Genomic DNA, 21,620 nt, shown 5'->3' with positions numbered 1-21,620 from the left:
GTCCCTTTCTCTAACGGCTTTAATCCAACCGGACCGACCGCATACACATGGAGGAAGTTGCACTCTATGTATAGGAAAGGTTTCTGACTAATTCCCAGTGTGATGTGGATTTGTGGTGCAGGGAGATTAAAGGGTTCTGCATTTTTCACAAACATGATGCCTGAGGCTCCGGGGGAGGGGTCCGGTTCTATGTTCCTGCTGCACTGAGGACAGGAAGTCCACACCAGTGACCTGGAGAAGAAGGTGGAGGAAGAGCAGTAGAGGGGCAGGGCCCACGAGAGGAGGAAGAGATTTTCATTTAAATTCAGAGAATAGAGCAGAACGTCAAAAAAAAAAAAAAAAAAGTCTTGAACAAAGCAGGAAACATTCAGGAACGAGGAACTGAGCCTGTTTCCAAAAACAAAACCTGGACTTTGTTCTAAAGGAGCTGGAGGTGGGAATTCTCTGAGGTCTGAAGAAAATTAACTCACAAGGACTCAACAAACACCAACTCCAGGCCACGAACACACCAACACACACACCAACACACACACCAACACATACACTCTCTGCAACACATACACACACAGCAACATACACACACACACCAACACACTGCAACACACACACACACACACACACTGCAACACATACACACTGCAACACATACACACACACACACTGCAACACATACACACACAGAAACACATACACAATGCAACATACACACACTCTGCAACACACACACACTGCACCCCTCCCCACAACACACACACACACACACATTGGGTCAGGGGGGCAGGAAAGTCCTGAATCAGCGACAGTCCAAAACCTGGACACACACCAGCTCACCACACAGGGTGGTGCAGTGTGTGAGACGAACCCAAAAAAACCAAGACACAAAAAACATCCTGCAGACACACAAACCCAAGACCCACACCCCTGATGACAGGGGCCCTGGCGGACTCCTCATTCAGCATACGGTGGACACACACTGACCTGTGGGCTTCCACAAAGACAGGTCAAAAGGACTAGAGTTAAAACTGGACTACAGTCCAGTAGTGGGGGCAAGACCTGCAGTAAGGTCTAAAGGGGTCTGGATGTAAGACCACATTAAAGACTCAAAAAAAAAAAAAAAAAAAAACTGGGCCAGAACTAAATGGATCAAGATCAAAAAGCAAATAACTTCAGGATTCTCAGTTCAGGGCTCGTGGTTTCATTCCAGTAATGGATCACAGACCGCCCACTGTGGACCTGGTCCTGGACTCGTGTGTCAGACCTTCAGTCAGCTGAGGCCAGTCTGCAGAAGCATTAAGAAAACACGACGGTGTAAACAAAGAGCTAATGAGCTTCTGCAGCTCTTTAATTACTCTGCTGCTAATTGGTTTGTGAACAGGGGTGGATTGGTTTCTGGTCCAGTTGCTTCTGCAGCATCAGGTCTGAACAATGAGGCAAACACACACACACACACACACAGGCCCACACACACACACACACACAGGCCCACACACACACACACACACACACACACACACACACACACAGAAACACACACACAGACACACACGCACACACACAGACACACACACACACACCCACCCACACACACACACACAGACAGACACCCACACACACACAGACACAGACACACATAGACAGACACCCCCACACACACACACACACACACACACACACCTGTACCTGAGTGTACAGTCTGAATATGATCAATAACATGATGAAAAAAAATCAAATTAATCGATGCAGCTCAGCAGCGACGTGTGTGTGTGCGCGCGCGCGTGCGTAATTCCAGATTCTGATCCAGATTCTTCTCCAGCGTGTGAAAACCAGCAAATAAAACAACATCTGCTTTTCTAATAGACTGTTCCCTTTGGTCCGGCTGGTCCTCGGTTCTACTGGACTCTGGTTTCTCTAGTGTTGAAAGGTTGCGGCTAAAACCCTGAGGGTTCGGTTTGTGAATCTGACTTACAGGATGTTGAAATCAACAGTGAAACACACAAACAGCCACAGTTACTGGCGGTTCGGGGTTCGGTTCGTGATTTTTGTTTAATAAATTCCCCGCTTGTTTGCTGTTGGTCCGGTTCGCCCTCGGTTCTACTGGACTCTATCTGAATCTACTGTTGAAAGGTTAACACTAAAACCCGCCAGACTTCTGACGGGGTTCGGTTCGTGAAACTGATTTTCAGGATGAACTGGATCAGTGCAGCTCAGTACCTGGACTTACTTCACAGTACTCTGCTGCTTCTACTACTCCGCAGTGTTCGCAGTACTACTTGGAGTGTGTTTGCAGTATTTAAACTGTTTGCAGGATCTCAGTAGTCCTTAAGTGTGTATTAGTCTTTCGCAGGAGAGAAGGGGCGAGAAGAAGGAGACGAGGGGAGGAGGGAGGACATTTTCCAGCTGGAAACTTGGACGCCGGAGCCCCGGAGCCCCGGAGCCCGGTTCTCCCCCAGCCCACCATGTCAGAACCCGTTCCCGGTGACGATGCCTACCTCTGAAGGAGTCCGCCCGCGCGCCCAGTGAACTTAGTCCCAGTGAAACCAGTAGGAGCAGGAAAGTTCCAGTCCGCCCCATGTTCGGAGCGGCAGGAAAACTACGGAGCAACTTCTTCTTCTCTTCTTCGGCGGCCCCGTCTGTCGCCCCGACGCGCACACAGGACACGGACCGGCGGGTGGCGGGTGTCGCTCTCTCCGGTTTCTTTGCCTCCGTTTGTGCTCAGACACAGACACCGTTTACCGAGCCGCCTGTGACGTCACAGGGCGAGAGACGGCAGCGGACACGGGAGAGAGAGAGGGGGGTGGGGGTTGGGGGTTATTTCTTTTATTTATTTATTTATTTTCTTATTATTTTCTTTTTATTTTTTTTAATTGATTTTCTGCACTTGTTTCGTCACAGTTGTGTTGATTAAATATTTTACTGATTGTATTGATTTTTTGTGTTTAGTGTTTTATATCACTTCTTATTTACATTGTGTCGATTTTATTTTGTATTTAGTTTCTAGTTTTTGAATGTTGTTACGTTTTAAACCTTTTCATTAATTTGCATGTTTTTATTTGAATGTCTCCATCACATTTTCTTTGTTTGTTTGGGTTTTTTGTGCTGATTTTTTTTACACTCGAAATTGTCCATTTTTCATTAATACTTTTTTACTTTTCCTCGTTAACATGTTGGGAAGTGACATTTGTTTCCTGAGGACTCGGACAGTTCGATGATTGTTCTGTGTGTCGATGCTGCCCCCTGCTGTTTACTGCCCTTTACTGCCTGCTTACCGCCTGTTCCCTGTTTACTCTCGGTTTACTGCCTGATTACTGTCTGTACTCGCATTAAGTTTGGCGTCGGTATTTGCTTCCATCTGATTGGCTGTTTCCTGTTCCAGGTGAGGGAGACAGGTGAACTGGAGCTGGAGGAGGAGCTTTATGCCAAACTAATCTTCCTGTATCGATCACCAGAGACTTTGATCAAATGGACGCAGCGTTGACCTCAAACACCGACACAGTATTGATGATGCAAATGCTACTGGACCGTTTCCTGCCTTCTGGGTGACCAATAGCAGCAGCAGGGAGGCGGAGCAAATGCATCAACATGCAGGAGGCTAATAAATCAGTATTGATTATTTATCACTGCAGGGAAATGTCCTGGATCACCTGGAATATTTAATGCAGCTTTAATCAGAAAACAGAAAAGGTCCTGGAACATGTCCTGGCATGTTCCAGGACCTTTTTGATGATTTCTGTAAACAGGAAGTGATGTCAGACAGTTGTGAGGTGTGAGCCAAAGCGCAGTCCTCTGGCTCGTACCACTTGTTTTCTTTAATGTGTTTCTGTCAGTGCTGCGTCAGCCTGATGTCAGCTGACCTCAGCCTTGTTAGCTGCATTTACCTGGACGTCATCTCCTCATTAGCTCAGGTGGACTGTGAGCAGAATGAAAGCCATGAACCAGTGGGAACCCTAAAGGTGGAAACTGTCCCGCCCTCAGAGCGACGTGATGTTGACACACAGGGAAAGGTTGTTGTTCATCAGTCTGCTTTTAACTGTGAGTCTGAAACAGTGAACAGCTAAAAATAAAAACATTTGTTAACCAGACTGATGTTTGTTGGCTACACGTGGTCCAACACTAGAGTCTTAAAACCACAGGTTACAGGACTAAAGACTAAAATCCTAAGGAATGCTGGACTAAAGTGAGGACTAGTCCAGAAACTTAGGTTCAGCTTGTCAGTGGTGACATAAAAATCTGACACCAGATGAAAGTTCATGTGCTTTATTGTGAGTTGTTGAAAATGTTTCATTCAGAGTCCAAGGTACAGCTGTTACAAAGTCTGGATCTGGTTTTTGTGCAGGTTCAGCTGTTTGTGGAAGACACTGTGTCGCTACAACTTCAGTCAAACAGCAGGCCGTGCTGATGTCCTGAATGAAAACCTGGACTCACCTGTCACGGGATGTTGAAAAGACAAACCAGTTCCCCAGTGTTGCAGGTGGAACTTGTCTTTCTGAGTCACAACCACCTGTTGGTCCACACAGTCGGTCTTCTGCATAGGCAGAAGGAAGGTCAACCTCCACTATGAAAAGTAGTCCCATGGGGAAAAATTTTACAAAAGGAAAGCGTGGCCGCATGCTTCAGGAGACCAGGCCCTGTATTTTGTTTTGCAAGACCCACTGCTACGTCGCTGTCACTTCCAATCAATGTGTTCTTCATGTGATGTAACAATAATATCGCCAAAAAGTCACATGACTTCAGAGTCAACCACTCAGTCAGCATCTGATTGGTCATGCTGCCTCACACCTGAATCCACCTGAGATAACATCCTAGGGCTCCTCCCTGTCAGTACTTTCTCTGTGAGTTCACTTCCTCTGAAAGGCCCACCCTCAGTGATGATGTCACTTCGGCCGAGTCAAAGGATTGGTCCCCTCCCTGTGTCAGTTTGCTGTAGCCTGTGTGGAAGCTCGTGGTCGGCAGGCTGCGCCTCCGGCAGGGGGGGGCTGGTGTGGTTGAGGAGGAGGACAGGAGATGGGACAAGGAGGAGAGGGACAGATGGGACAGGTGGGACAGTTGGGAGCTGCAGGATAGAACCTCCTGGAAGGGTCTGGCTAGGGGCAGGCTGGAAGCACAGAGAGGAGGTTGGTGGGGACATGCAGCCTCCTTTCCTCCTGTGGCACCCGTCCACAGGCCTGTCCTGGCACGGGTGGAGTGGCTCCTGCGAGGGCCCTGGATCCGGGGACGGAGCAGCGGTAAGGTGGAGCAGAGTGCCTCCTTCTGCAGGTGGGGGAGGTGGGGAGGGGGGCTAAAACTGGGGGGCAGGGACAGTCTATGTGGCGGGGAGGAGGGTACAGGAACTTCTGGTTGGTAGATACTGAACACTGCATCTCCACCTCCATCACCAGCTGACAGTTGCCTCAAAGACAACCCTCTTCCTCCACCCCCCTCACTCCTGCTCAGCGAGGAGGGGTATGTTCTGGGCTTGGTCTCCAGGCTCTTTGACTGGACGTAGTTAATAAGGCCATTCAGGGGATTGGTCGAGGACCGGCGGGTGGAGGAGGAGTGGATGTCGATGACAGTAGAGTAAATGTCCCGCAGGTTGATGACTTTGGTATTCCTGTCCCGGTCCTCATGTAAGACGGCATTTGCACAGATGAACAGGAAGATCCCAATCCCCATGATGAGGGGCCCAAAGACCTTCAACCTATCAGAGTACAGGTACCTGCAGGAACATTTGCATCAGCCAATCAGAGAACAGGTATCTGCAGGGACATGTGGATCAGATAATAAGTATCTGCAGGGAGATTTTCATCAACCAATCAGTGCACAGACACTTGCAGGAACATGTACATCAGCCAGTCACAGAACAGACACCTGAAGGGACATATAGGAAGCAGCATACCTGTCCAGGAAGTCCTGCAGAAAGCTTAGTGGGGGCTGTGAGATTGTCCTGTTGCCAGTTTCTGTCTGGTTGAACCCATCACCTCCATCATCTCCATGTTCTTCAAGATCATCTCCATCCTGAAAGCATTCAGACACAGAACAGCTGGGTTACGTCTGAGGCTCACACTGGGCTTACCAGTCCAGAATCCTCTGGGTGGACTGGTCTGGATACCTGAGTGTCCACAGGTGCAGCAGTGGAGCCAACAGAGGACACCGATGCCATGGCATTGCCTTCCTGCACCTGGGTACCGAACAGCAGTCCGTCTTGAGGCCAGTAGCCCAGAGCTGCCATGATCGAGCCAACCAACAAGACCAGGATACCAAGCACTGCCACCAGACCCGAGACCGAGCACAGCTTCAACTTGCCCTTCACCACGACAACCTCGCTCTGTCTGTGGTGGCAGGAAGTGACATCAGCATATCATGTTCATAATTGTTTGTTGTAAGGTCAGCATTAACTACAAGGTGGAATGAATCAGGTTTTCAACTCAGGAAGAAGGACCTCTCAGGTGTGTGTTTGTGTATAGTACCTCTTCCTGTTCTTCCTCTTGTGTGTGTGGGGTTTGTGTGGTTTAGACTTCAATGAGCCCTGTCGCCGGGCATTGATCCGCAGGAGCCCACCAGTTGCAATCATCTCCACCACCAGTTAGGAGGCAGCTTGGCCAGCTAAGCCCCGCCGTATGCCACCTCACCTGGACTCAAAGTTCCTGTGAGGGAGACAGAGGCAGGCAGATGAACACGTTTAACTGATGACAGTCTGGGTTTTAAAACAGCAGCTTTCTGATGGGAGGTCTGGACAAAGTGAAATTGCTGATGTGGATCAGGTCTGGCTGGTGACCAGTAATGAAACAGTTTCACATCACACCAGGACAAATAGGAAGTACGGTCCACTACATCTCCCAGCATGCACTTACTCTCTGACAGACAGGCAGCCTTAAAAGTGACCTTTGGAAACTACATATCCCACCATGCATTGCAGCTCTTTGACAGATTCTATTCTAATGATGGATCTGCTCATACAGATCAATACTAATCAGACACTGACACTGATGTTTCAGGTTAATCAATACTGTTACAATACTTCTGTTAAACATCAAATTCCATCCAATTCAGTACTGATGATCAATTCTCCCAGTACTCTAATCAGCTGAGAGCCAATCAATCAGAAAACTGCCCAAACACTCAAAACGTATCAATACTGATCAATAAGGACAACAAACACATGCAGTGATTGGAAACAGACCCAGCTTTGGATTGATCAGTATTACTGTATTGATCAGAAGTGCACTGAACAGAACTAATGATAAGTCAACAGCTGAGCAGCGGATTGATGAGCCTGAATATTGATCAGCACTGATTCTTTAGGACTGAGTGGTTGATATCGATGGGTTATTCCGGTGGGACTAAAGACAAGTACTGCAGATCAATCACACACGCAGAAATAGACACACACACGCAGAAACACACACTGATATGAAGGTTTTGTTCTTACGGTCGGAGCTGCAGTCGATGCTCGTTTCTCTTCATCCTCCTCTTCTCTGTTAAACGACTCCTCCTCCACCGCTCTCTCTCTCTCTCTTTAAACCTCTCTCGCCCTCCTGTTTCTGCAGTGATGCTGAAAATTACAACAGTCTGACTGCCTGTCTGTCTGCCTGAAAGACTGACTGTCTGTCTGTCTGACCTCTCGCCCTCCTGTTTCTGTAGTGATGCTGAAAAGTATGACAGACTGCCTGACTGCCTGTCTGTCTGTCTGACTGACTTTGTCTTTGTCTGACTGACTGCCTATGACCTCTCTCACACTCCTGTTTCTGCAGTGATGCTGAAAATTACGACTGTGACTGACTGCCTATTTGTCTGTCTGCCTGCCTGTCTATCTGAAAGACTGATTGCCTGCCTGTCTATTTGAAAGACTGACTACCTGTCTATCTCAAAGACTGACTGCCTTTCTGCCTGCCTGTCTGTCTGAAAGACTGATTGCCTGCCTGTCTATTTGAAAGACTGACTACCTATCTCAAAGACTGACTGCCTTTCTGCCTGCCTGAGTGCCTGTCTGACTTTCTGATTGACTGTCCCCTAAACAGACAGACGAAGCACATCTGCAAGTCACACCTCAACCAATGAATGATCAGCACACAGATCAATTCAGAAACTTTATTGATCTCATCAAACACTGACAGAAATTGCAAAGAGAATTGTGTTATCGTTAACCTGAGGAAAATACAAGACCCACCCACCCAGGTGTCACCAGATGAAGTGGCGCCAGATCCAAATATAAATGTAGAAACAGAACAACCAATCAGAACAGAGAAGGCGGGGCTACCTGACAGGTGTGAGACATTACGCCGTGATGTTTATCTTTGGTTGAGGCAGTTGCACAGAAATGTTTTAGCAAATTTGGCCCTTCTGTTTAGTCTGAGCACATCATCAGCATTCTCTTCAAAAAGCCTTAAATGAAGCTCAGGTGTTCTCAGGTGTTTGTCACCTGCTGACATCACAAAGTTACATCTCACTGGTGGTTGGATCTAAAACAGAGCCCCTCCCACTAAACACAGGGGAGGTGGGGTCTATTATGTGTTTTGGATTTTAGGATTGGCTCAGTCATGACTAGCAGGTGTCAGGTGTCAGTGACCTCAGCATCTGATTCGCTCTTGTCTCTCGCACATTCTGGGTTCCTCTGCTCTGCACCTGATTGACTTTTGTCCTCAGCACCTGATTGGTTTTTGTCCTTGGGATGTGATTGGCTCCTGTCCTTGATGCATGATGTGGTTCTCTCCTCTGCACCTGATTGGCTCTTGTCCTTGGCACGTGATTGGCTCCAATCCTCAGCGTGTCTGAACATTAAGATAGAGTTGTAGATCTTGAGGGCAGGACCGAGTTTGATTGACATAATCCTGACAATGTCCTGCTGGGTGAGCAGCAGAAAGGCCCGCCCATCAATTTGCTACAAAAAGAGGAAAGCCAATCAGATCACATCCGGTTAAACATGATGTCATTACAATTTAGAGCAGTGGATTGGTTGTCTCACCTCATCTCTGAACTGTTTAGCCTGCTCCTCACAGCCGGGGAGGGACTGGATGAAATCTGACACCTGAGAAGAGACAGGTCAGAGACAGACAGACAGGTCAGAGACAGGTCAGAGACAGACAGACAGGTCAGAGACAGGTCAGAGACAGGTCAGAGACAGACAGACAGGTCAGAGACAAACAGGTCAGAGAAAGACAGACAGGTCAGAAACAGACAGACAGGTGAGAAACAGACAGACAGGTGAGAAACAGACGGGTCAGAAACAGACAGACAGGTCAGAGACAGACAGGTCAGAAACAGACAGACAGGTCAGAGACAGACAGATCAGAAACAGACAGACAGGTCAGAGACAGACAGATCAGAAACAGACCGGTCAGAAACAGACAGACAGGTCAGAGACAAACTGGCAGGTTCCAAGAAGGACAGACAGGTCCAACCTGCTGAACGGTCCAGTGCTGGACGGTATCGGCATGGACCCCAGTGACCGCGGGCAACAGTTTGCGGTGTTGCTCCCAGCAGAGCGTCAGGTCGCGGCCAGGCTGCACCGACATTGCTGACAGGAAGACGGACTGGTGGAGCGCAGCCTGCAGGCTGGACTCTGCTGGAAGCACACACAGGTGCATCAAACATAGACCAAAGTTCCTGGGTACGGTCTTGTTACAAGTAATGGGTTTGGGTCTCTTTGATGTGTCACTACATATTTGGACTATTTGGACACAGTTCATAAAATAAATCATTCGCATGGAATCCTGTGGAACCAGCTCTCAGCCTGTGTTCAGGAGGCAGACACTCTCAGTACTTTTAAGGCTAGACTTAAAACCTTCCTCTTTGACAAAGCATATAGTTAGGGCTGGCTTCAGGCAACCCTGAACCATCCCTTAGTTAGTTATGCTGCTATAGGCCTAGACTGTCCGAGGACCATCGGTGCACTGAGCTCCCCTACCCTAACACCCCCCCCCCTCCCTTCCCCTTCCCCTCCCCCCTCTCTTCTCTCCTCCCACCTCATGTATATTCCACCATTGAATGTCACTAACCTTGTGCTCTCTCTCTCCCCTAGTTTGTGCTCTCTCTCTCCCTCTCTGTTCTCTCTGTACCTTCTGCAGGTGTCCCTGGTCCTGGAGCTGTATATCGCTGATGTGCAGTTACTGGTCCCACCAACCTGCAGTGTCTATTTGTTGTTTATTGTTGCTGTTCTTTTCTCTCTGCTCTATCCACTCACCCCAACCGGTCGAGGCAGATGGCCGCCCAAACTGAGCCCGGTTCTGCTTGAGGTTTTTTCTTCCGTTAAAGGGAGTTTTTCCTCTCCACTGTCGCCAAGTGCTGCTCATAAGGGAATTGTTGGGTTTATGTTTTTGTCAATTTGGCGCTATACAAATAAAATGGAATTGAATTGAGTAAAGACCAGCAGGGACCTCGAGACCTAGCAGTCATCTGCAGAGTACTGCTAAGAGCTGCAGCGTCCAGCAAAGCCCAGCAAAGACCGGTCTCAACTCTCCAAGCAGGGAGGAAGGCTTCGTGTGATTCCTGATTAAAGATCCTGGGGGGGGGGTGCTGAGAGTTTGCAGTCCCCCAGAGAAGCACAACCAACACGGCTGTTACTGTGGTGAGCTGTTTCCATGGCAACAGCCACTTCATCTGCCCACTGTTTCCATAGAAACAGGCATAGTTGGGGGGTGGTTTTCTGATGCTGTAAGAGGAGAATCCAGTTTTTATGGAATAGACCATTTAGAACAGGACCCAAACCCAGAAACCAATCCCCCATGACACCCCCAACCCACCATCGTTCTGCTGTGTGGTTGCCATGGTTACAGTAATTTAGCAGCTACCACATCTACACATGCCAGAGACAGGAAGCAAAACAGGAAGTCAACCTAGTTTTTATGGTACCTGATTTCTCTGGTCCAATTTAGTCTGACCCATCACACACCTGGTTTCCATGGAAACTGTCAACGTACCTTGTCTGAGAGCAGGGAGGTGAAGCTCCTCCTCTTCCTGTTTCACACAGAGGAATTTGGTTGGCTGGGACAGTCTGGGGGTGGAGCCAGATAATTTGGGTCAATGTTTTTTAAAGTAAGTGAACAAAAAAAAAAAAAAAAAAAAACTGCAGGCTCACTGCTCCTTTAAAGTCTCTCTGTAAGTGTGAAGAAGACCACGTCTGACAGCTGAGAGATGATCACAGCAAGAGACCAAGGAGCCAATCAGGGACCAGTTGCACTGTCTAAATTAGGCTCGGGGACACGTCTTTTTAACGTATTGTGCAAGACAAAAGAGTCAACAATGAAAGCTGTGAAGTCACGTTTGATCTCGCGAGTTTCTGTGAAATCTTGTTTTTGTGGAATCATAAATGTGAAACTGTTACTATGAACGACAGGTGTGTGGTGTCCAGGTCTTGTTAAATCCTTTAGTGTGTGCATTCATAGGATCATAATATTAAAAATTGGTTGAAACTGTCCTGATGTCTGTGGTCTCCCATGTTTTTGAAAGCAATTTTAAAGTCATCTTGTATGTCCCCAGCCTTACCTGTCTGCCTGTCGTCTTCTCTTCCCCAGAGGAAGCCGCAGACTCCTGTCTCCGGGCTCCGCCTTTACCTGGATTCCTCTCCTGTAAAGACAGACAGGTAGAGACGGGTAGAGACAGGTAGAGACAGACAGGTGGAGAGAGAGCCCCTGCGCTTACCTGTTGGACTGGTTGCCATGGTGATGCAGAGTAACAGGGACGAGAGTGACAACTCTCTCTCCTCCCAGTCTATCTGGGAGCACCACCTCCTTACGCATGTTGATGTCTGAGTATGGGCAGCCAAAGGCACTGGGAGAGAGACAGACAGAGAGTCAGTCAGTTAACACTACCAGGAAAAAACTGGAAAAATTAATACACAACATGATTCAGCAACAAGGGACCACAACTCAGCAAAAAAAAAAAAATACAACTCAGCAGAAAGAAAACATCACCTGGTGCAAACAAACCATGATGGAGTAAAAAAACAGCTTGGTGCAAAGAAATCATGAAATATAAATAAACAGAAAAACTGGCAAAAAACGTGAGCAGAAGAACAGCATCGCTGAGTGTAAAGAAACTGTGACTCAGCAGAAATAACACGTCTCGAGAGCGAGACAGGTGTGTGGAACAGGTGTACCTGTGGTGTCCAGAGTATTTGGCTCCTTTGATGTGTCCGACTCCTCTGCAGCCCGGAGTGGGACAAACACCCTGAGACGGGGGGGGCATGGGGGAAGAACCTGTCTCATACAGGAATGACAAACTGTTAGAGTAAGAGGTAGCGATGTAACTCTCTGTCTCAGACCTGTCTCTGAATTGTCTCTGTCTCGGACCTGTCTCTGAAATGTCTCTGTCTCAGACCTGTCTCTGTCCCTGAACTGTCTGTCTCAGACGTGTCTCTGTCTCTGAACTGTCTCAGTCTCAGATCTTTCTCTGTCTCTGAATTGTCTCTGTCTCCAAATTGTCTCTCTGAGACCTGTCTCTGAACTGTCTCGGTCTCTGAACTGTCTCAGACCTGTCTCTGTCTCTGAATTGTCTATCTCAGACCTGTCTCTGTCGCCGAACTGTCTCTGTCTCCGACCTGTCTCTCTCTCAGACCTGTCTCTGTCTCAGACCTGTCTCTCTCTCTGAACTGTCTGCGACCTGACTGTCTGACCTGGGGGTGGTTCCAGTGGATGTCCTGTGCGCTGACACCAGCCAAGAGGATGTAGGTCACACATGTCGCTGTCAAACCAGACGTCAAACTGCTGCGACCAGCCGTCATAATGGATCTGTCAGTCAGACAATCAGTCAGTCAGACAGACAAGACAGACGATAGTCAATCAGTCAGTCAGAAATACATACAGACAGTACCTTCACCCTGTAGTCCTCTATATCTGTTACTGTGGCAACACGGATCAACATGGGGTTCCTCCTGTCGACTGCCTCTAGTTTGTGGTTTAATTGGAAACTGTGTGGAGACCTCTGATTGGACAAAGACACAGAGATATCTGTCAGTCAACAGGAGCTATTATTTGATTGGACTTTGTACCTACTACCCACCCCCCCGTGTTACTATCTCACCAGTGTGAAGGCTGAACTGGGAGCAGCAGTGGAACCAGTCTCATTCAAATATTCTTCCCATAGGAAGTTCTCAGGGTCAGGGTGCCCTACAAAATAAAGGTGCGCCTTATTAAAATAAATCAAATCAGCCTTTGTTTAAAAACAAATAGTGTGGCAGGAGACGCTATAAAAACATGAACCTACAAACTACATGAAACTACAAAACAAAAGAACTTTAGAAAGAAATTTAGAAAACTTTAAGGCAGGAATTAAAATCTACTGCCAATACAAACATTGTATTATGATTAAGAGAAGAACACCTGCCGCTGGTCTATTCAACCTCAAGTCTGTATCACAAATCACAGCCAAGTGCAGCTTCCAAACATGGAGCAAGTGTGATAAACTGGGTGTCAGCAGGCCCACACAGACTGTAGGCTTTGTTTACAAAAGGACCTGAGCGGTCTGACGGGTGAGCAGGGCCCAAAACAACAAAAGCTTGAAGTGTGTTCTGAGATGTGCTGGAAGGCAGTGAAGAAAAAAATGGGGCCGGCCTGGTTTTTGATCATGCTTGCATATAAACGCAACGTGCAGTAAGGACTCATGAAGAAGGAAGAGTCACTATTGTGTAGAAATATCACATGTACAGAATGTGCAAAAATACTGCATGTAGAATTACTGTATTGCAGTACTGTGTGTAGAATTACCGTGGAATTACTGTAGCATTACTATGTAGAAATACTGCACGTAGAATTATTGCCTAGACATACTGAGGGTAGGATTACTGTGTAGTGTGTACCTTGGGGCGCAGTCAGAGGTCGGCCCTTCTCCTCACACCAACCAACAGGATGGATGTACGGGCTGCTGCTGTCACACCTGTCAATCAATACAACAACCAATCAACACAATCACACCTGTCAATCGATATTTCTAATCAATTATGACCCCAACACAGCAATTTGCAAACAACTTTGTACAGTGAGAATCTGTCAGTAAATTTTATTTCAGATTCAAATTTAAAGTCTGGCACTGACATGTCAAACGTCAACAGACGTCTCTGTAACTCCTGCATCCCCCGCCAGCTAAAGAGCTAGCTAATTAGCCAGCTAAAGAGCTAGCTAATTACCCAGCTAAAGAGCTAGCTAATTACCCAGCTAAAGAGCTAGCTAACCATCAACACGATGAAGATTATCGGAAGCCCGCTGCCCTCTCTGGAGGTATTATTCAGCTCTCACTGCCTCAGTAGAACAGCCAACATACTGAAAGACCCATACCACCCCGGACACAAGCTGTTTGACCGTCTGCCCTCTGGCAGAAGTTTCAGGTCTATCCCATTACGAACAAACAGACTCAAAAACAGTTTCTACCCCAGAGACATTCGTGAACTGAACACTGCCAATCAATCCACACAGACTCTTGGTCTTTCTTGACCACAATACCACAGAACATGACATAGATGCAATATTATTTTTCAACTGTCCCTCAGTTGTTTACATTTCAACTGTACTCCTGCACTACTGTTTCACATTTCAAATGTGCTACTCATTTTACGTTCCGCTGCACTACTTGTACATAAAGTTACCACAGTCCAGAGATGTACAACATCCAGATGGGTCAGCTGTTGCTAAGCAGCTATCAGACCACTTACACAGGAATGAACTATTTGAAGATTTCCAATCAGGATTTAGAGCACATCATAGTACAGAAACAGCACTGTTGAAAGTTACCAACGATCTTCTCTTAGCCTCAGATAATGGACTTGTTTCGATACTTGTCCTCCTAGACCTTAGTGCAGCATTCGACACCATTGACCACAACATCTTATTACAGAGACTGGAGCATGTGATTGGTATCAGAGGAACAGCGTTAAAGTGGTTCCAATCCTATTTATCGGACAGATTCCAGTTTGTTCATGTCCATGATGAACCTTCCACACGAACAAAAGTTAGTTATGGAGTTCCACAAGGTTCTGTGCTAGGACCGATTCTGTTCACCCTGTACATGCTTCCTTTAGGATATATCATTAGGAAGCACTCTATTAATTACCACTGCTATGCGGATGACACTCAGTTATATCAATCTATTAAACCTGTTAACACAAACCAGTTAACCAGACTTCAAGCCTGTCTAACTGACATAAAGGCTTGGATGACCAGTAACTTTTTACTTTTAAACTCGGAGAAAACAGAAGTCATTATATTTGGGCCTAAAAATCTCAGAAATAACTTTTCTAAAATTATAGCTACTCTAGATGGCATAGCCCTGGCCTCCAGCACTACTGTAAAAAACCTTGGAGTTATTTTTGACCAGGACATGTCCTTTAACTCACACATAAAACAAATTTCTAGAACTGCATTCTTTCACCTGCGCAACATTTCCAAAATTAGGAACATCCTGTCTCAAAATGATGCAGAAAAACTAGTCCATGCGTTTGTTTCCTCAAGGCTAGATTACTGTAACTCATTACTATCTGGATGTCCTAATATCTTAATAAAAAGCCTCCAATTAATCCAGAATGCCGCAGCCAGAGTCCTGACAGGAACTAGCAAGAGAGATCATATTTCTCCTATATTGGCTTCTCTTCATTGGCTCCCTGTAAAATATAGAATAGAATTTAAAATCCTTCTTCTCACATACAAATCCCTTCATAATCAAGCTCCTTCATACCTTAAAGACCTCATAGTACCATATTATCCCAATAGACCACTTCGCTCTCAGAGTGCAGGCCTACTTGTGGTTCCCAGAGTTCTCAAAAGCAGAATGGGAGGCAGAGCCTTTAGCTATCAAGCTCCTCTCCTGTGGAACCAGCTCTCAGCCTGGGTTCAGGAGGCAGACACTCTCTGTACTTTTAAGGCTAGACTTAAAACCTTCCTCTTTGACAAAGCATATAGTTAGGGCTGGCTTCAGGCAACCCTGAACCATCCCTTAGTTAGTTATGCTGCTATAGGCCTAGACTGCCCAAGGACCATTGGTGCACTGAGCTCCCCTACCCTACCCGCCCCCCCCTCCCCCTTCTCTCCGACCTCATGTATATTCCACCATTGAATGTTACTAACCTTGTGCTCTCTCTCTCCCCTAGTTTGTGCTCTCTCCCTCCCTCTCTCTCTCTCTCTCTCTCTCTGTACCTTCTGCAGGTGTCCCTGGTCCTGGAGCTGTTTATCGCTGATGTGCAGTTACTGGCCCCACCAACTTGCAGTGCCTATTTGTTGTTTATTGTTGCTGTTCTTTTCTCTCTGCTCTATCCACTCACCCCAACCGGTCGAGGCAGATGGCCGCCCAAACTGAGCCCGGTTCTGCTGGAGGTTTTTTTCTTCCGTTAAAGGGAGTTTTTTCCTCTCCACTGTCGCCAAGTGCTTGCTCATAAGGGAATTGTTGGGTTTTTAGTTTTAGTTTTTGTAAAGTGCCTTGAGATGATTTGTATTGTGATTTGGCGCTATACAAATAAAATTGAATTGAATTGAATTGAATTGAAATTGAATGGGTAATTCCTCAGCTGCTATGTCATTGTATCATTTTATCATATTGTCCTATTATTGTATATACTGATTTTATTAGATCCTGCATTTTAAATTAATACTGTCTCAATTTATTTTGATGTTATGTGTAAGTAACACCAAGGATTGCTACCTAATGTCGTTGTACTTTGTGCAATGATAATAAAGGAATGTTGAACTTTATCTGCCTGACTGACTGTGACTGTCTGTCTGTCTGCCTGACTGACTGACTGTGACTGTCTGTCTGTCTGATTGCCTGACTGACTGTGACTGTCTGTCTGTCTGATTGCCTGTCTGACTGGGACTGTCTGTCTGACTGCCTGACTGACTGTGACTGACTGTCTGACTGCCTGACTGACTGTGACTGTCTGTCTGTCTGCCTGCCTGTCTGACTGTGACTGTCTGTCTGTCTGCCTGACTGACTGACTGTGACTGTCTGTCTGTCTGATTGCCTGACTGACTGTGACTGTCTGTCTGTCTGATTGCCTGTCTGACTGGGACTGTCTGTCTGACTGCCTGACTGCCTGACTGACTGTGACTGACTGTCTGACTGACTGTGACTGTCTGTCTGTCTGCCTGCCTGTCTGACTGTGACTGTCTGTCTGTCTGCCTGACTGACTGACTGTGACTGTCTGTCTGTCTGATTGCCTGACTGACTGTGACTGTCTGTCTGTCTGATTGCCTGTCTGACTGGGACTGTCTGTCTGACTGCCTGCCTGCCTGACTGACTGTGACTGACTGTCTGACTGTCTGACTGACTGTGACTGTCTGTCTGTCTGCCTGCCTGTCTGACTGGGACTGTCTGTCTGTCTGATTGCCTGTCTGACTGGGACTGTCTGTCTGTCTGATTGCCTGCCTGACTGACTGTGACTGTCTGTCTGTCTGCCTGCCTGTCTGACTGGGACTGTCTGTCTGTCTGATTGCCTGTCTGACTGGGACTGACTGTCTGACTGTCTGACTGCCTGACTGACTGTGACTGTCTGTCTGTCTGCCTGCCTGACTGACTGTGACTGTCTGTCTGTCTGCCTGCCTGACTGACTGACTGTGACTGTCTGTCTGCCTGCCTGACTGACTGTGACTGTCTGTCTGTCTGCCTGCCTGTCTGACTGGGACTGTCTGTCTGTCTGCCTGACTGTCTGACTGGGACTGTCTGTCTGTCTGATTGCCTGTCTGACTGGGACTGTATGTCTGTCTGATTGCCTGTCTGACTGCCTGCCTGCCTGCCTGACTGACTGTGACTGTCTGTCTGTCTGTCTGCCTGACTGTGACTGTCTGACTGCCTGTCTGACTGAGACTGTCTCACCAGTAGTCGTACTTGTCGTCCCAGTTGTCAAAATGAACCAGAAAGCGGTCGTCAATTACATCGGCAACGGAGGCAACACAGACGAGTCCAGGGTTCTTTCTGTCGACCGCCTCCAACTTCATCCCCACCCTAAAATCACAGCCCTGAGAGGCAGACAGAGACAATCAGACAGTCAGACACAGTCTGACAGACTGTCAGTCAAGACAGACAAAAAGTAAGAGAATCTTTAGGCATGTCACGATTTGACATCGTTTCTATACTTGCCACCTGTTAAAACCCCACCGCCTGTATATCAGACACATGGACTGAAACGCCAAGTGTTGCATATCAGGTTTTTTTTTTTAAGAGTCCAGTGAATAAAATATCGCCAAGTTTTTAGCCCAAAGGACGTAAAAGCAATAAAACCACCGTCCTTCATTTTTTAGTCCTCATTAAAAAGTTTTAATTCTGTTTGTTCTCCGGTTGTTTTCGCTGTTTATTTACGACAAACAGACAAACAGACAGTATATTTACATTCTGCAGACTCCTGCTTTCAGAAAGTCAGTCAGACAGACAGACACACAGAGAGACAGACAGACAGGATGTCTGACAGACATTCAGTCAGACAGATGTCCACTCACTGCAGGGCGACAGGTGAACAGAGTGGGCGCAGCAGCATGAGAGGTTGTGGACTGAAGGTACGTGTCCCAGTCAAAGTCCGTCTCACTGTGCCCTTTAGAGAGAGAGAGAGAGAGAGAGAGAGAGAGAGAGAGAGAGAGAGAGAGAGAGAGAGAGAGAGACAGACTGATGTCACTTATGTCGGGTGCTGACCCGTGAGGGGGCAGGGGTTTCTGTACTCACCTTTCGGCGGATGGAGCTTGTGGTTGTGGTCTTTACACCATCCTGCAGGTCTGATGTCAGCCGAGTCCGCGTTTACCCAGAAGTCATAGCACTCCGAGTACCCGTCGATATGGAGGCGCAGCCGACAGCCAATCACCTGCCAGCAAGACAGGTCACCTGACCAACCTGTGCGTAACACACAGGTGTGTGATTCTGTGTGTGTGTCTGTGAGAGCGTTACCTCAGCGACTGTCAGCACACAAAGCATGGATGGGTGAAGAGGGTCGATCCCCTCCAGCTTCATCCCGACTTTAAATCCAGGTCTCCTACTGGGAAAGGACTGGGACTGAGAGACACACAGGTCAGAGGCAACCACATCAAAGAGAGAGTTACCTTTGGTTTTTGTTTCATCTGAGGACATTTTATCTGAAATGTGAGGAGACTCTAAATTATGAGGACCTGTCTTCTCACATACAAATCCCTTCATGATCAAGCTCCTTCATACCTCAAAGACCTCACAGTACCATATTATCCCAATAGACCACTTCGCTCTCAGAGTGCAGGTCTACTTGTGGGTCCCAGAGTTTCCAAAAGCAGAATGGGAGGCAGAGCCTTTAGCTATCAAGCGCCTCTCCTGTGGAACCAGCTCCCAGTCTGGGTTCAGGAGGCAGACACTCTCTATACTTTTAAGACTCTCTCCTCCTGTCTCTGTTTTTTTTGAAGTGCCATTTGGCATTATACAAATACACTGAATTTAATTTAGTCTGGTGTATCTTCGGTCAGTCCAGAAACTCTACATTCCCACAACACACAGCCATGTGACTGTGTATGACAGGTTGTGTGTGTGTTACCTGTGTAAACAGAGTGACAGGTGCAGCCTCGGCCTTCTCTTCGTTCAGGTACTGCTGCCAGGACCACGACCGTCTCTTTACAGTCACTGAACACACACACACACACACACATCAAGAACAGATGTGAGGTCCAATCAGCCGACAGCCAATCAGAGTACAGGATTTGACCCAGGTGACCCACCAAGCATGTTACCTTGAGAGCTGCTGACTTTGTTCTTCATCTTCTTTGATTTTTTCTGTTTCTGAAAGAAACACAAACATGAAGGTATGGCAGCCTGCCGTGTTGTGCTGCTGGCGAAGCATCATGAGAACTGTGTTTTTTTTCCAGGAAGCAGTTTTAAATAATCTCTACAAAATCTTACAATAATAAGATTTGTCTGTGTGCTTCAACAGTCAACATGTTAACCAGTTTGACCAGAAATGGGGACAGTTTGCCAAGTGTCACCAGTTTATGCTCCAGTTGTAAGTGGCAATCTTTCTTAGTCCTCAGTTAAAAGCCAGTCTGAGTCAACAGCACATGGAACCTGATTCTGACGTGAATGACAAGACATGTCATTTTAATTCCATCCACCCATCACCTATACCCCCTTAGTCCTAACCAGGGTCCCAGGGATCTGCTGGAGCCTATCCCAGCTCTCTCTGGTTGAAAGGCAGGGGTCCACCCTGGACAGGTCCCCAGTCCATCACAGGTCATTTTAATAAATAAATAAATAAATAAACTTAATGAAAACAAAAGTGTTGCTACGTCGTACAACAGAAAAATGTGCTACCAGGACTTGTTACTTCCCCTTTTTTGTAGACAGTGCATAGCTAACAAAGTATGCATGACCATGTTTTTGTGCTCTCCTTAGAAATTACTCTGTGGAATACAAACTGTAATGAAATGTGAATGTTTACATTCCCGTTATTTATGGTCTGTTTAATGTCACAGCTCCTACAAGCAAAGTGCGGCTGTGTATAGAAACATCAGAGTCCTGCAGATGGTTGATTGGTCAGCGTGTCCATCATTGTTGTACACAGATACAGCTGTCTCTGTCTTTGCCGTAACCATGGTAACAAGATCCAACAGAGACGGAGAAAGCTGAAACCTTGGTAACAGACTGACGGTATTTGTGTTGTTGTTTTGTTGGTGATGCTGCAGCATCTCTGTGTAAACAAAAAGTAACAAGCAAACATGATCAGCTGACTCCTTCTACTTTGAACAGCAGCACGAAGTGAGATGTGTGAGTATCACATCCTGTTCATCCAACATGTCTTTCACCACGGCAACTAGTCGATTCATGGAAAACCTGATAATCAGATCAGACGCTGTTTAACACTCGTCATCACGGCAGGAAGTGAGTCACACACACAACAGGAAATACACAAGTCAGCCTTCAAAACAAGAGTGTACCTGAGTCCAATGAAAACTGTGGTACCAGTACAGGACATTGACTTGTACCAGATTGTATGTACAGAGTGGCATCAGTCAACATTTAGGCCGTCAACAAGAAATGTTTTACCAAATAATTCGTCTTTTTGGATATTTATAACAAAAAAATATATTTTTTTTTGGTCCCAGACTGAACCATAGAAATCCAGTTTCCTGGTTCGGTTAACGACCCTTATTGTGAAGGACGAGAGGAAATCGTGTGACTTCACCTGTGTAAATTGACGCACGTTCAATCAGGAAACAAACGGCTCAAACCCGCCGGTGATCCGCGGCTCCGTCCGCCGAGCCCTGAGCTCCGGAGAGCGGCTGCAGCTGCGACGGAGAGCCACGGAGAGGAGCGGGAGGCAAGGCCACAGAGAACCACGAGGACTGGGCGCCTGTAACGGGAGTTTAGACGGAAACTTACCGAGCTCAAAGACCTCCGTGTCGGTCTGCTGACGGCTCCACAACACGGAAACACTGACGCACCGAGGGCACTGCGCATGCGTCATTGAAGGGGGGGCGTAGCCTGTTTAATAAAATGTTTTAAATAAAGTGTTTAAAAAACTTTATTTACAGCAAATATTACAAAGTAAACATGTTTTTATTTAAACGTGTCCATTTCCACCTGTTTATTATTATTGATAAATTATTATTATTATTAATTTGTGTAAAAATGTGCATTTTTATAACCCACCGAGAAAAAGACACACACCTGTTGGTTACTGAAGAATAACACCTGTAATCCAGCAGTTAGAAATACTGAGATTACCA

At 46.8% G+C, this 21,620-nt stretch overlaps 4 protein-coding genes across 14 annotated transcripts in view; 1 reads left to right on the top strand and 3 right to left on the bottom strand.

The window, feature by feature from the left end:
- Window positions 1-2,766, bottom strand: part of LOC113121858 (receptor-type tyrosine-protein phosphatase mu-like) — a 56,513-nt gene extending 53,747 nt beyond the window's left edge. For all 9 annotated transcript variants that reach the window (XM_026292699.1, XM_026292700.1, XM_026292703.1 and 6 more), the window contains exon 1: window positions 2,490-2,766. In XM_026292699.1, the coding sequence (XP_026148484.1) occupies window positions 2,490-2,571 (82 nt within the window). In that variant the 5' untranslated portion in view covers window positions 2,572-2,766. The remainder of the gene's footprint in view (window positions 1-2,489) is intronic.
- The window catches only part of LOC113121869 (zinc finger protein 665-like), a 219,208-nt gene that overhangs the window by 118,165 nt on the left and 79,423 nt on the right, over window positions 1-21,620 (top strand). The window lies entirely within an intron of this gene.
- Window positions 4,772-6,615, bottom strand: tmem200ca (transmembrane protein 200C, genome duplicate a). The gene is made up of 4 exons (XM_026292770.2): window positions 6,444-6,615; window positions 6,086-6,305; window positions 5,873-5,991; window positions 4,772-5,692 (listed from the first exon to the last, which is right to left on the bottom strand). Exons 1-4 carry the CDS (start codon window positions 6,545-6,547, stop codon window positions 4,816-4,818), a joined length of 1,320 nt encoding a protein of 439 aa, XP_026148555.1. The 5' UTR covers window positions 6,548-6,615; the 3' UTR covers window positions 4,772-4,815.
- Window positions 8,051-21,401, bottom strand: l3mbtl4 (L3MBTL histone methyl-lysine binding protein 4). Of its 3 annotated transcripts, none has more exons than XM_026292734.2 (18): window positions 21,274-21,401; window positions 19,629-19,677; window positions 19,436-19,521; window positions 18,826-18,930; window positions 18,607-18,742; window positions 18,387-18,478; window positions 17,767-17,909; window positions 13,769-13,845; window positions 12,994-13,079; window positions 12,784-12,894; window positions 12,587-12,701; window positions 12,071-12,170; window positions 11,614-11,742; window positions 11,458-11,538; window positions 10,893-10,966; window positions 9,375-9,538; window positions 8,939-9,001; window positions 8,051-8,854 (listed from the first exon to the last, which is right to left on the bottom strand). In XM_026292734.2, the coding sequence occupies exons 1-18, from the start codon at window positions 21,349-21,351 to the stop codon at window positions 8,528-8,530; spliced, it is 2,016 nt and encodes a 671-aa protein (XP_026148519.1). In that variant the 5' UTR covers window positions 21,352-21,401; the 3' UTR covers window positions 8,051-8,527. The 3 variants fall into 3 exon arrangements, with proteins under 3 accessions (XP_026148519.1, XP_026148520.1, XP_026148521.1); XM_026292735.1 differs by having other exon boundaries at window positions 9,375-9,535; window positions 21,274-21,373; XM_026292736.1 differs by lacking the exon at window positions 9,375-9,538 and having other exon boundaries at window positions 8,713-8,854; window positions 21,274-21,375.

Source organism: Mastacembelus armatus, chromosome 20 (assembly GCF_900324485.2).
Source record: "Mastacembelus armatus chromosome 20, fMasArm1.2, whole genome shotgun sequence".
In the NCBI taxonomy this organism is placed as follows: Eukaryota; Metazoa; Chordata; class Actinopteri; order Synbranchiformes; family Mastacembelidae; genus Mastacembelus; species Mastacembelus armatus.
The sequence above is the reverse complement of the archived record's forward strand: the minus strand, read 5'-3'. Positions and strand labels throughout refer to the sequence as shown.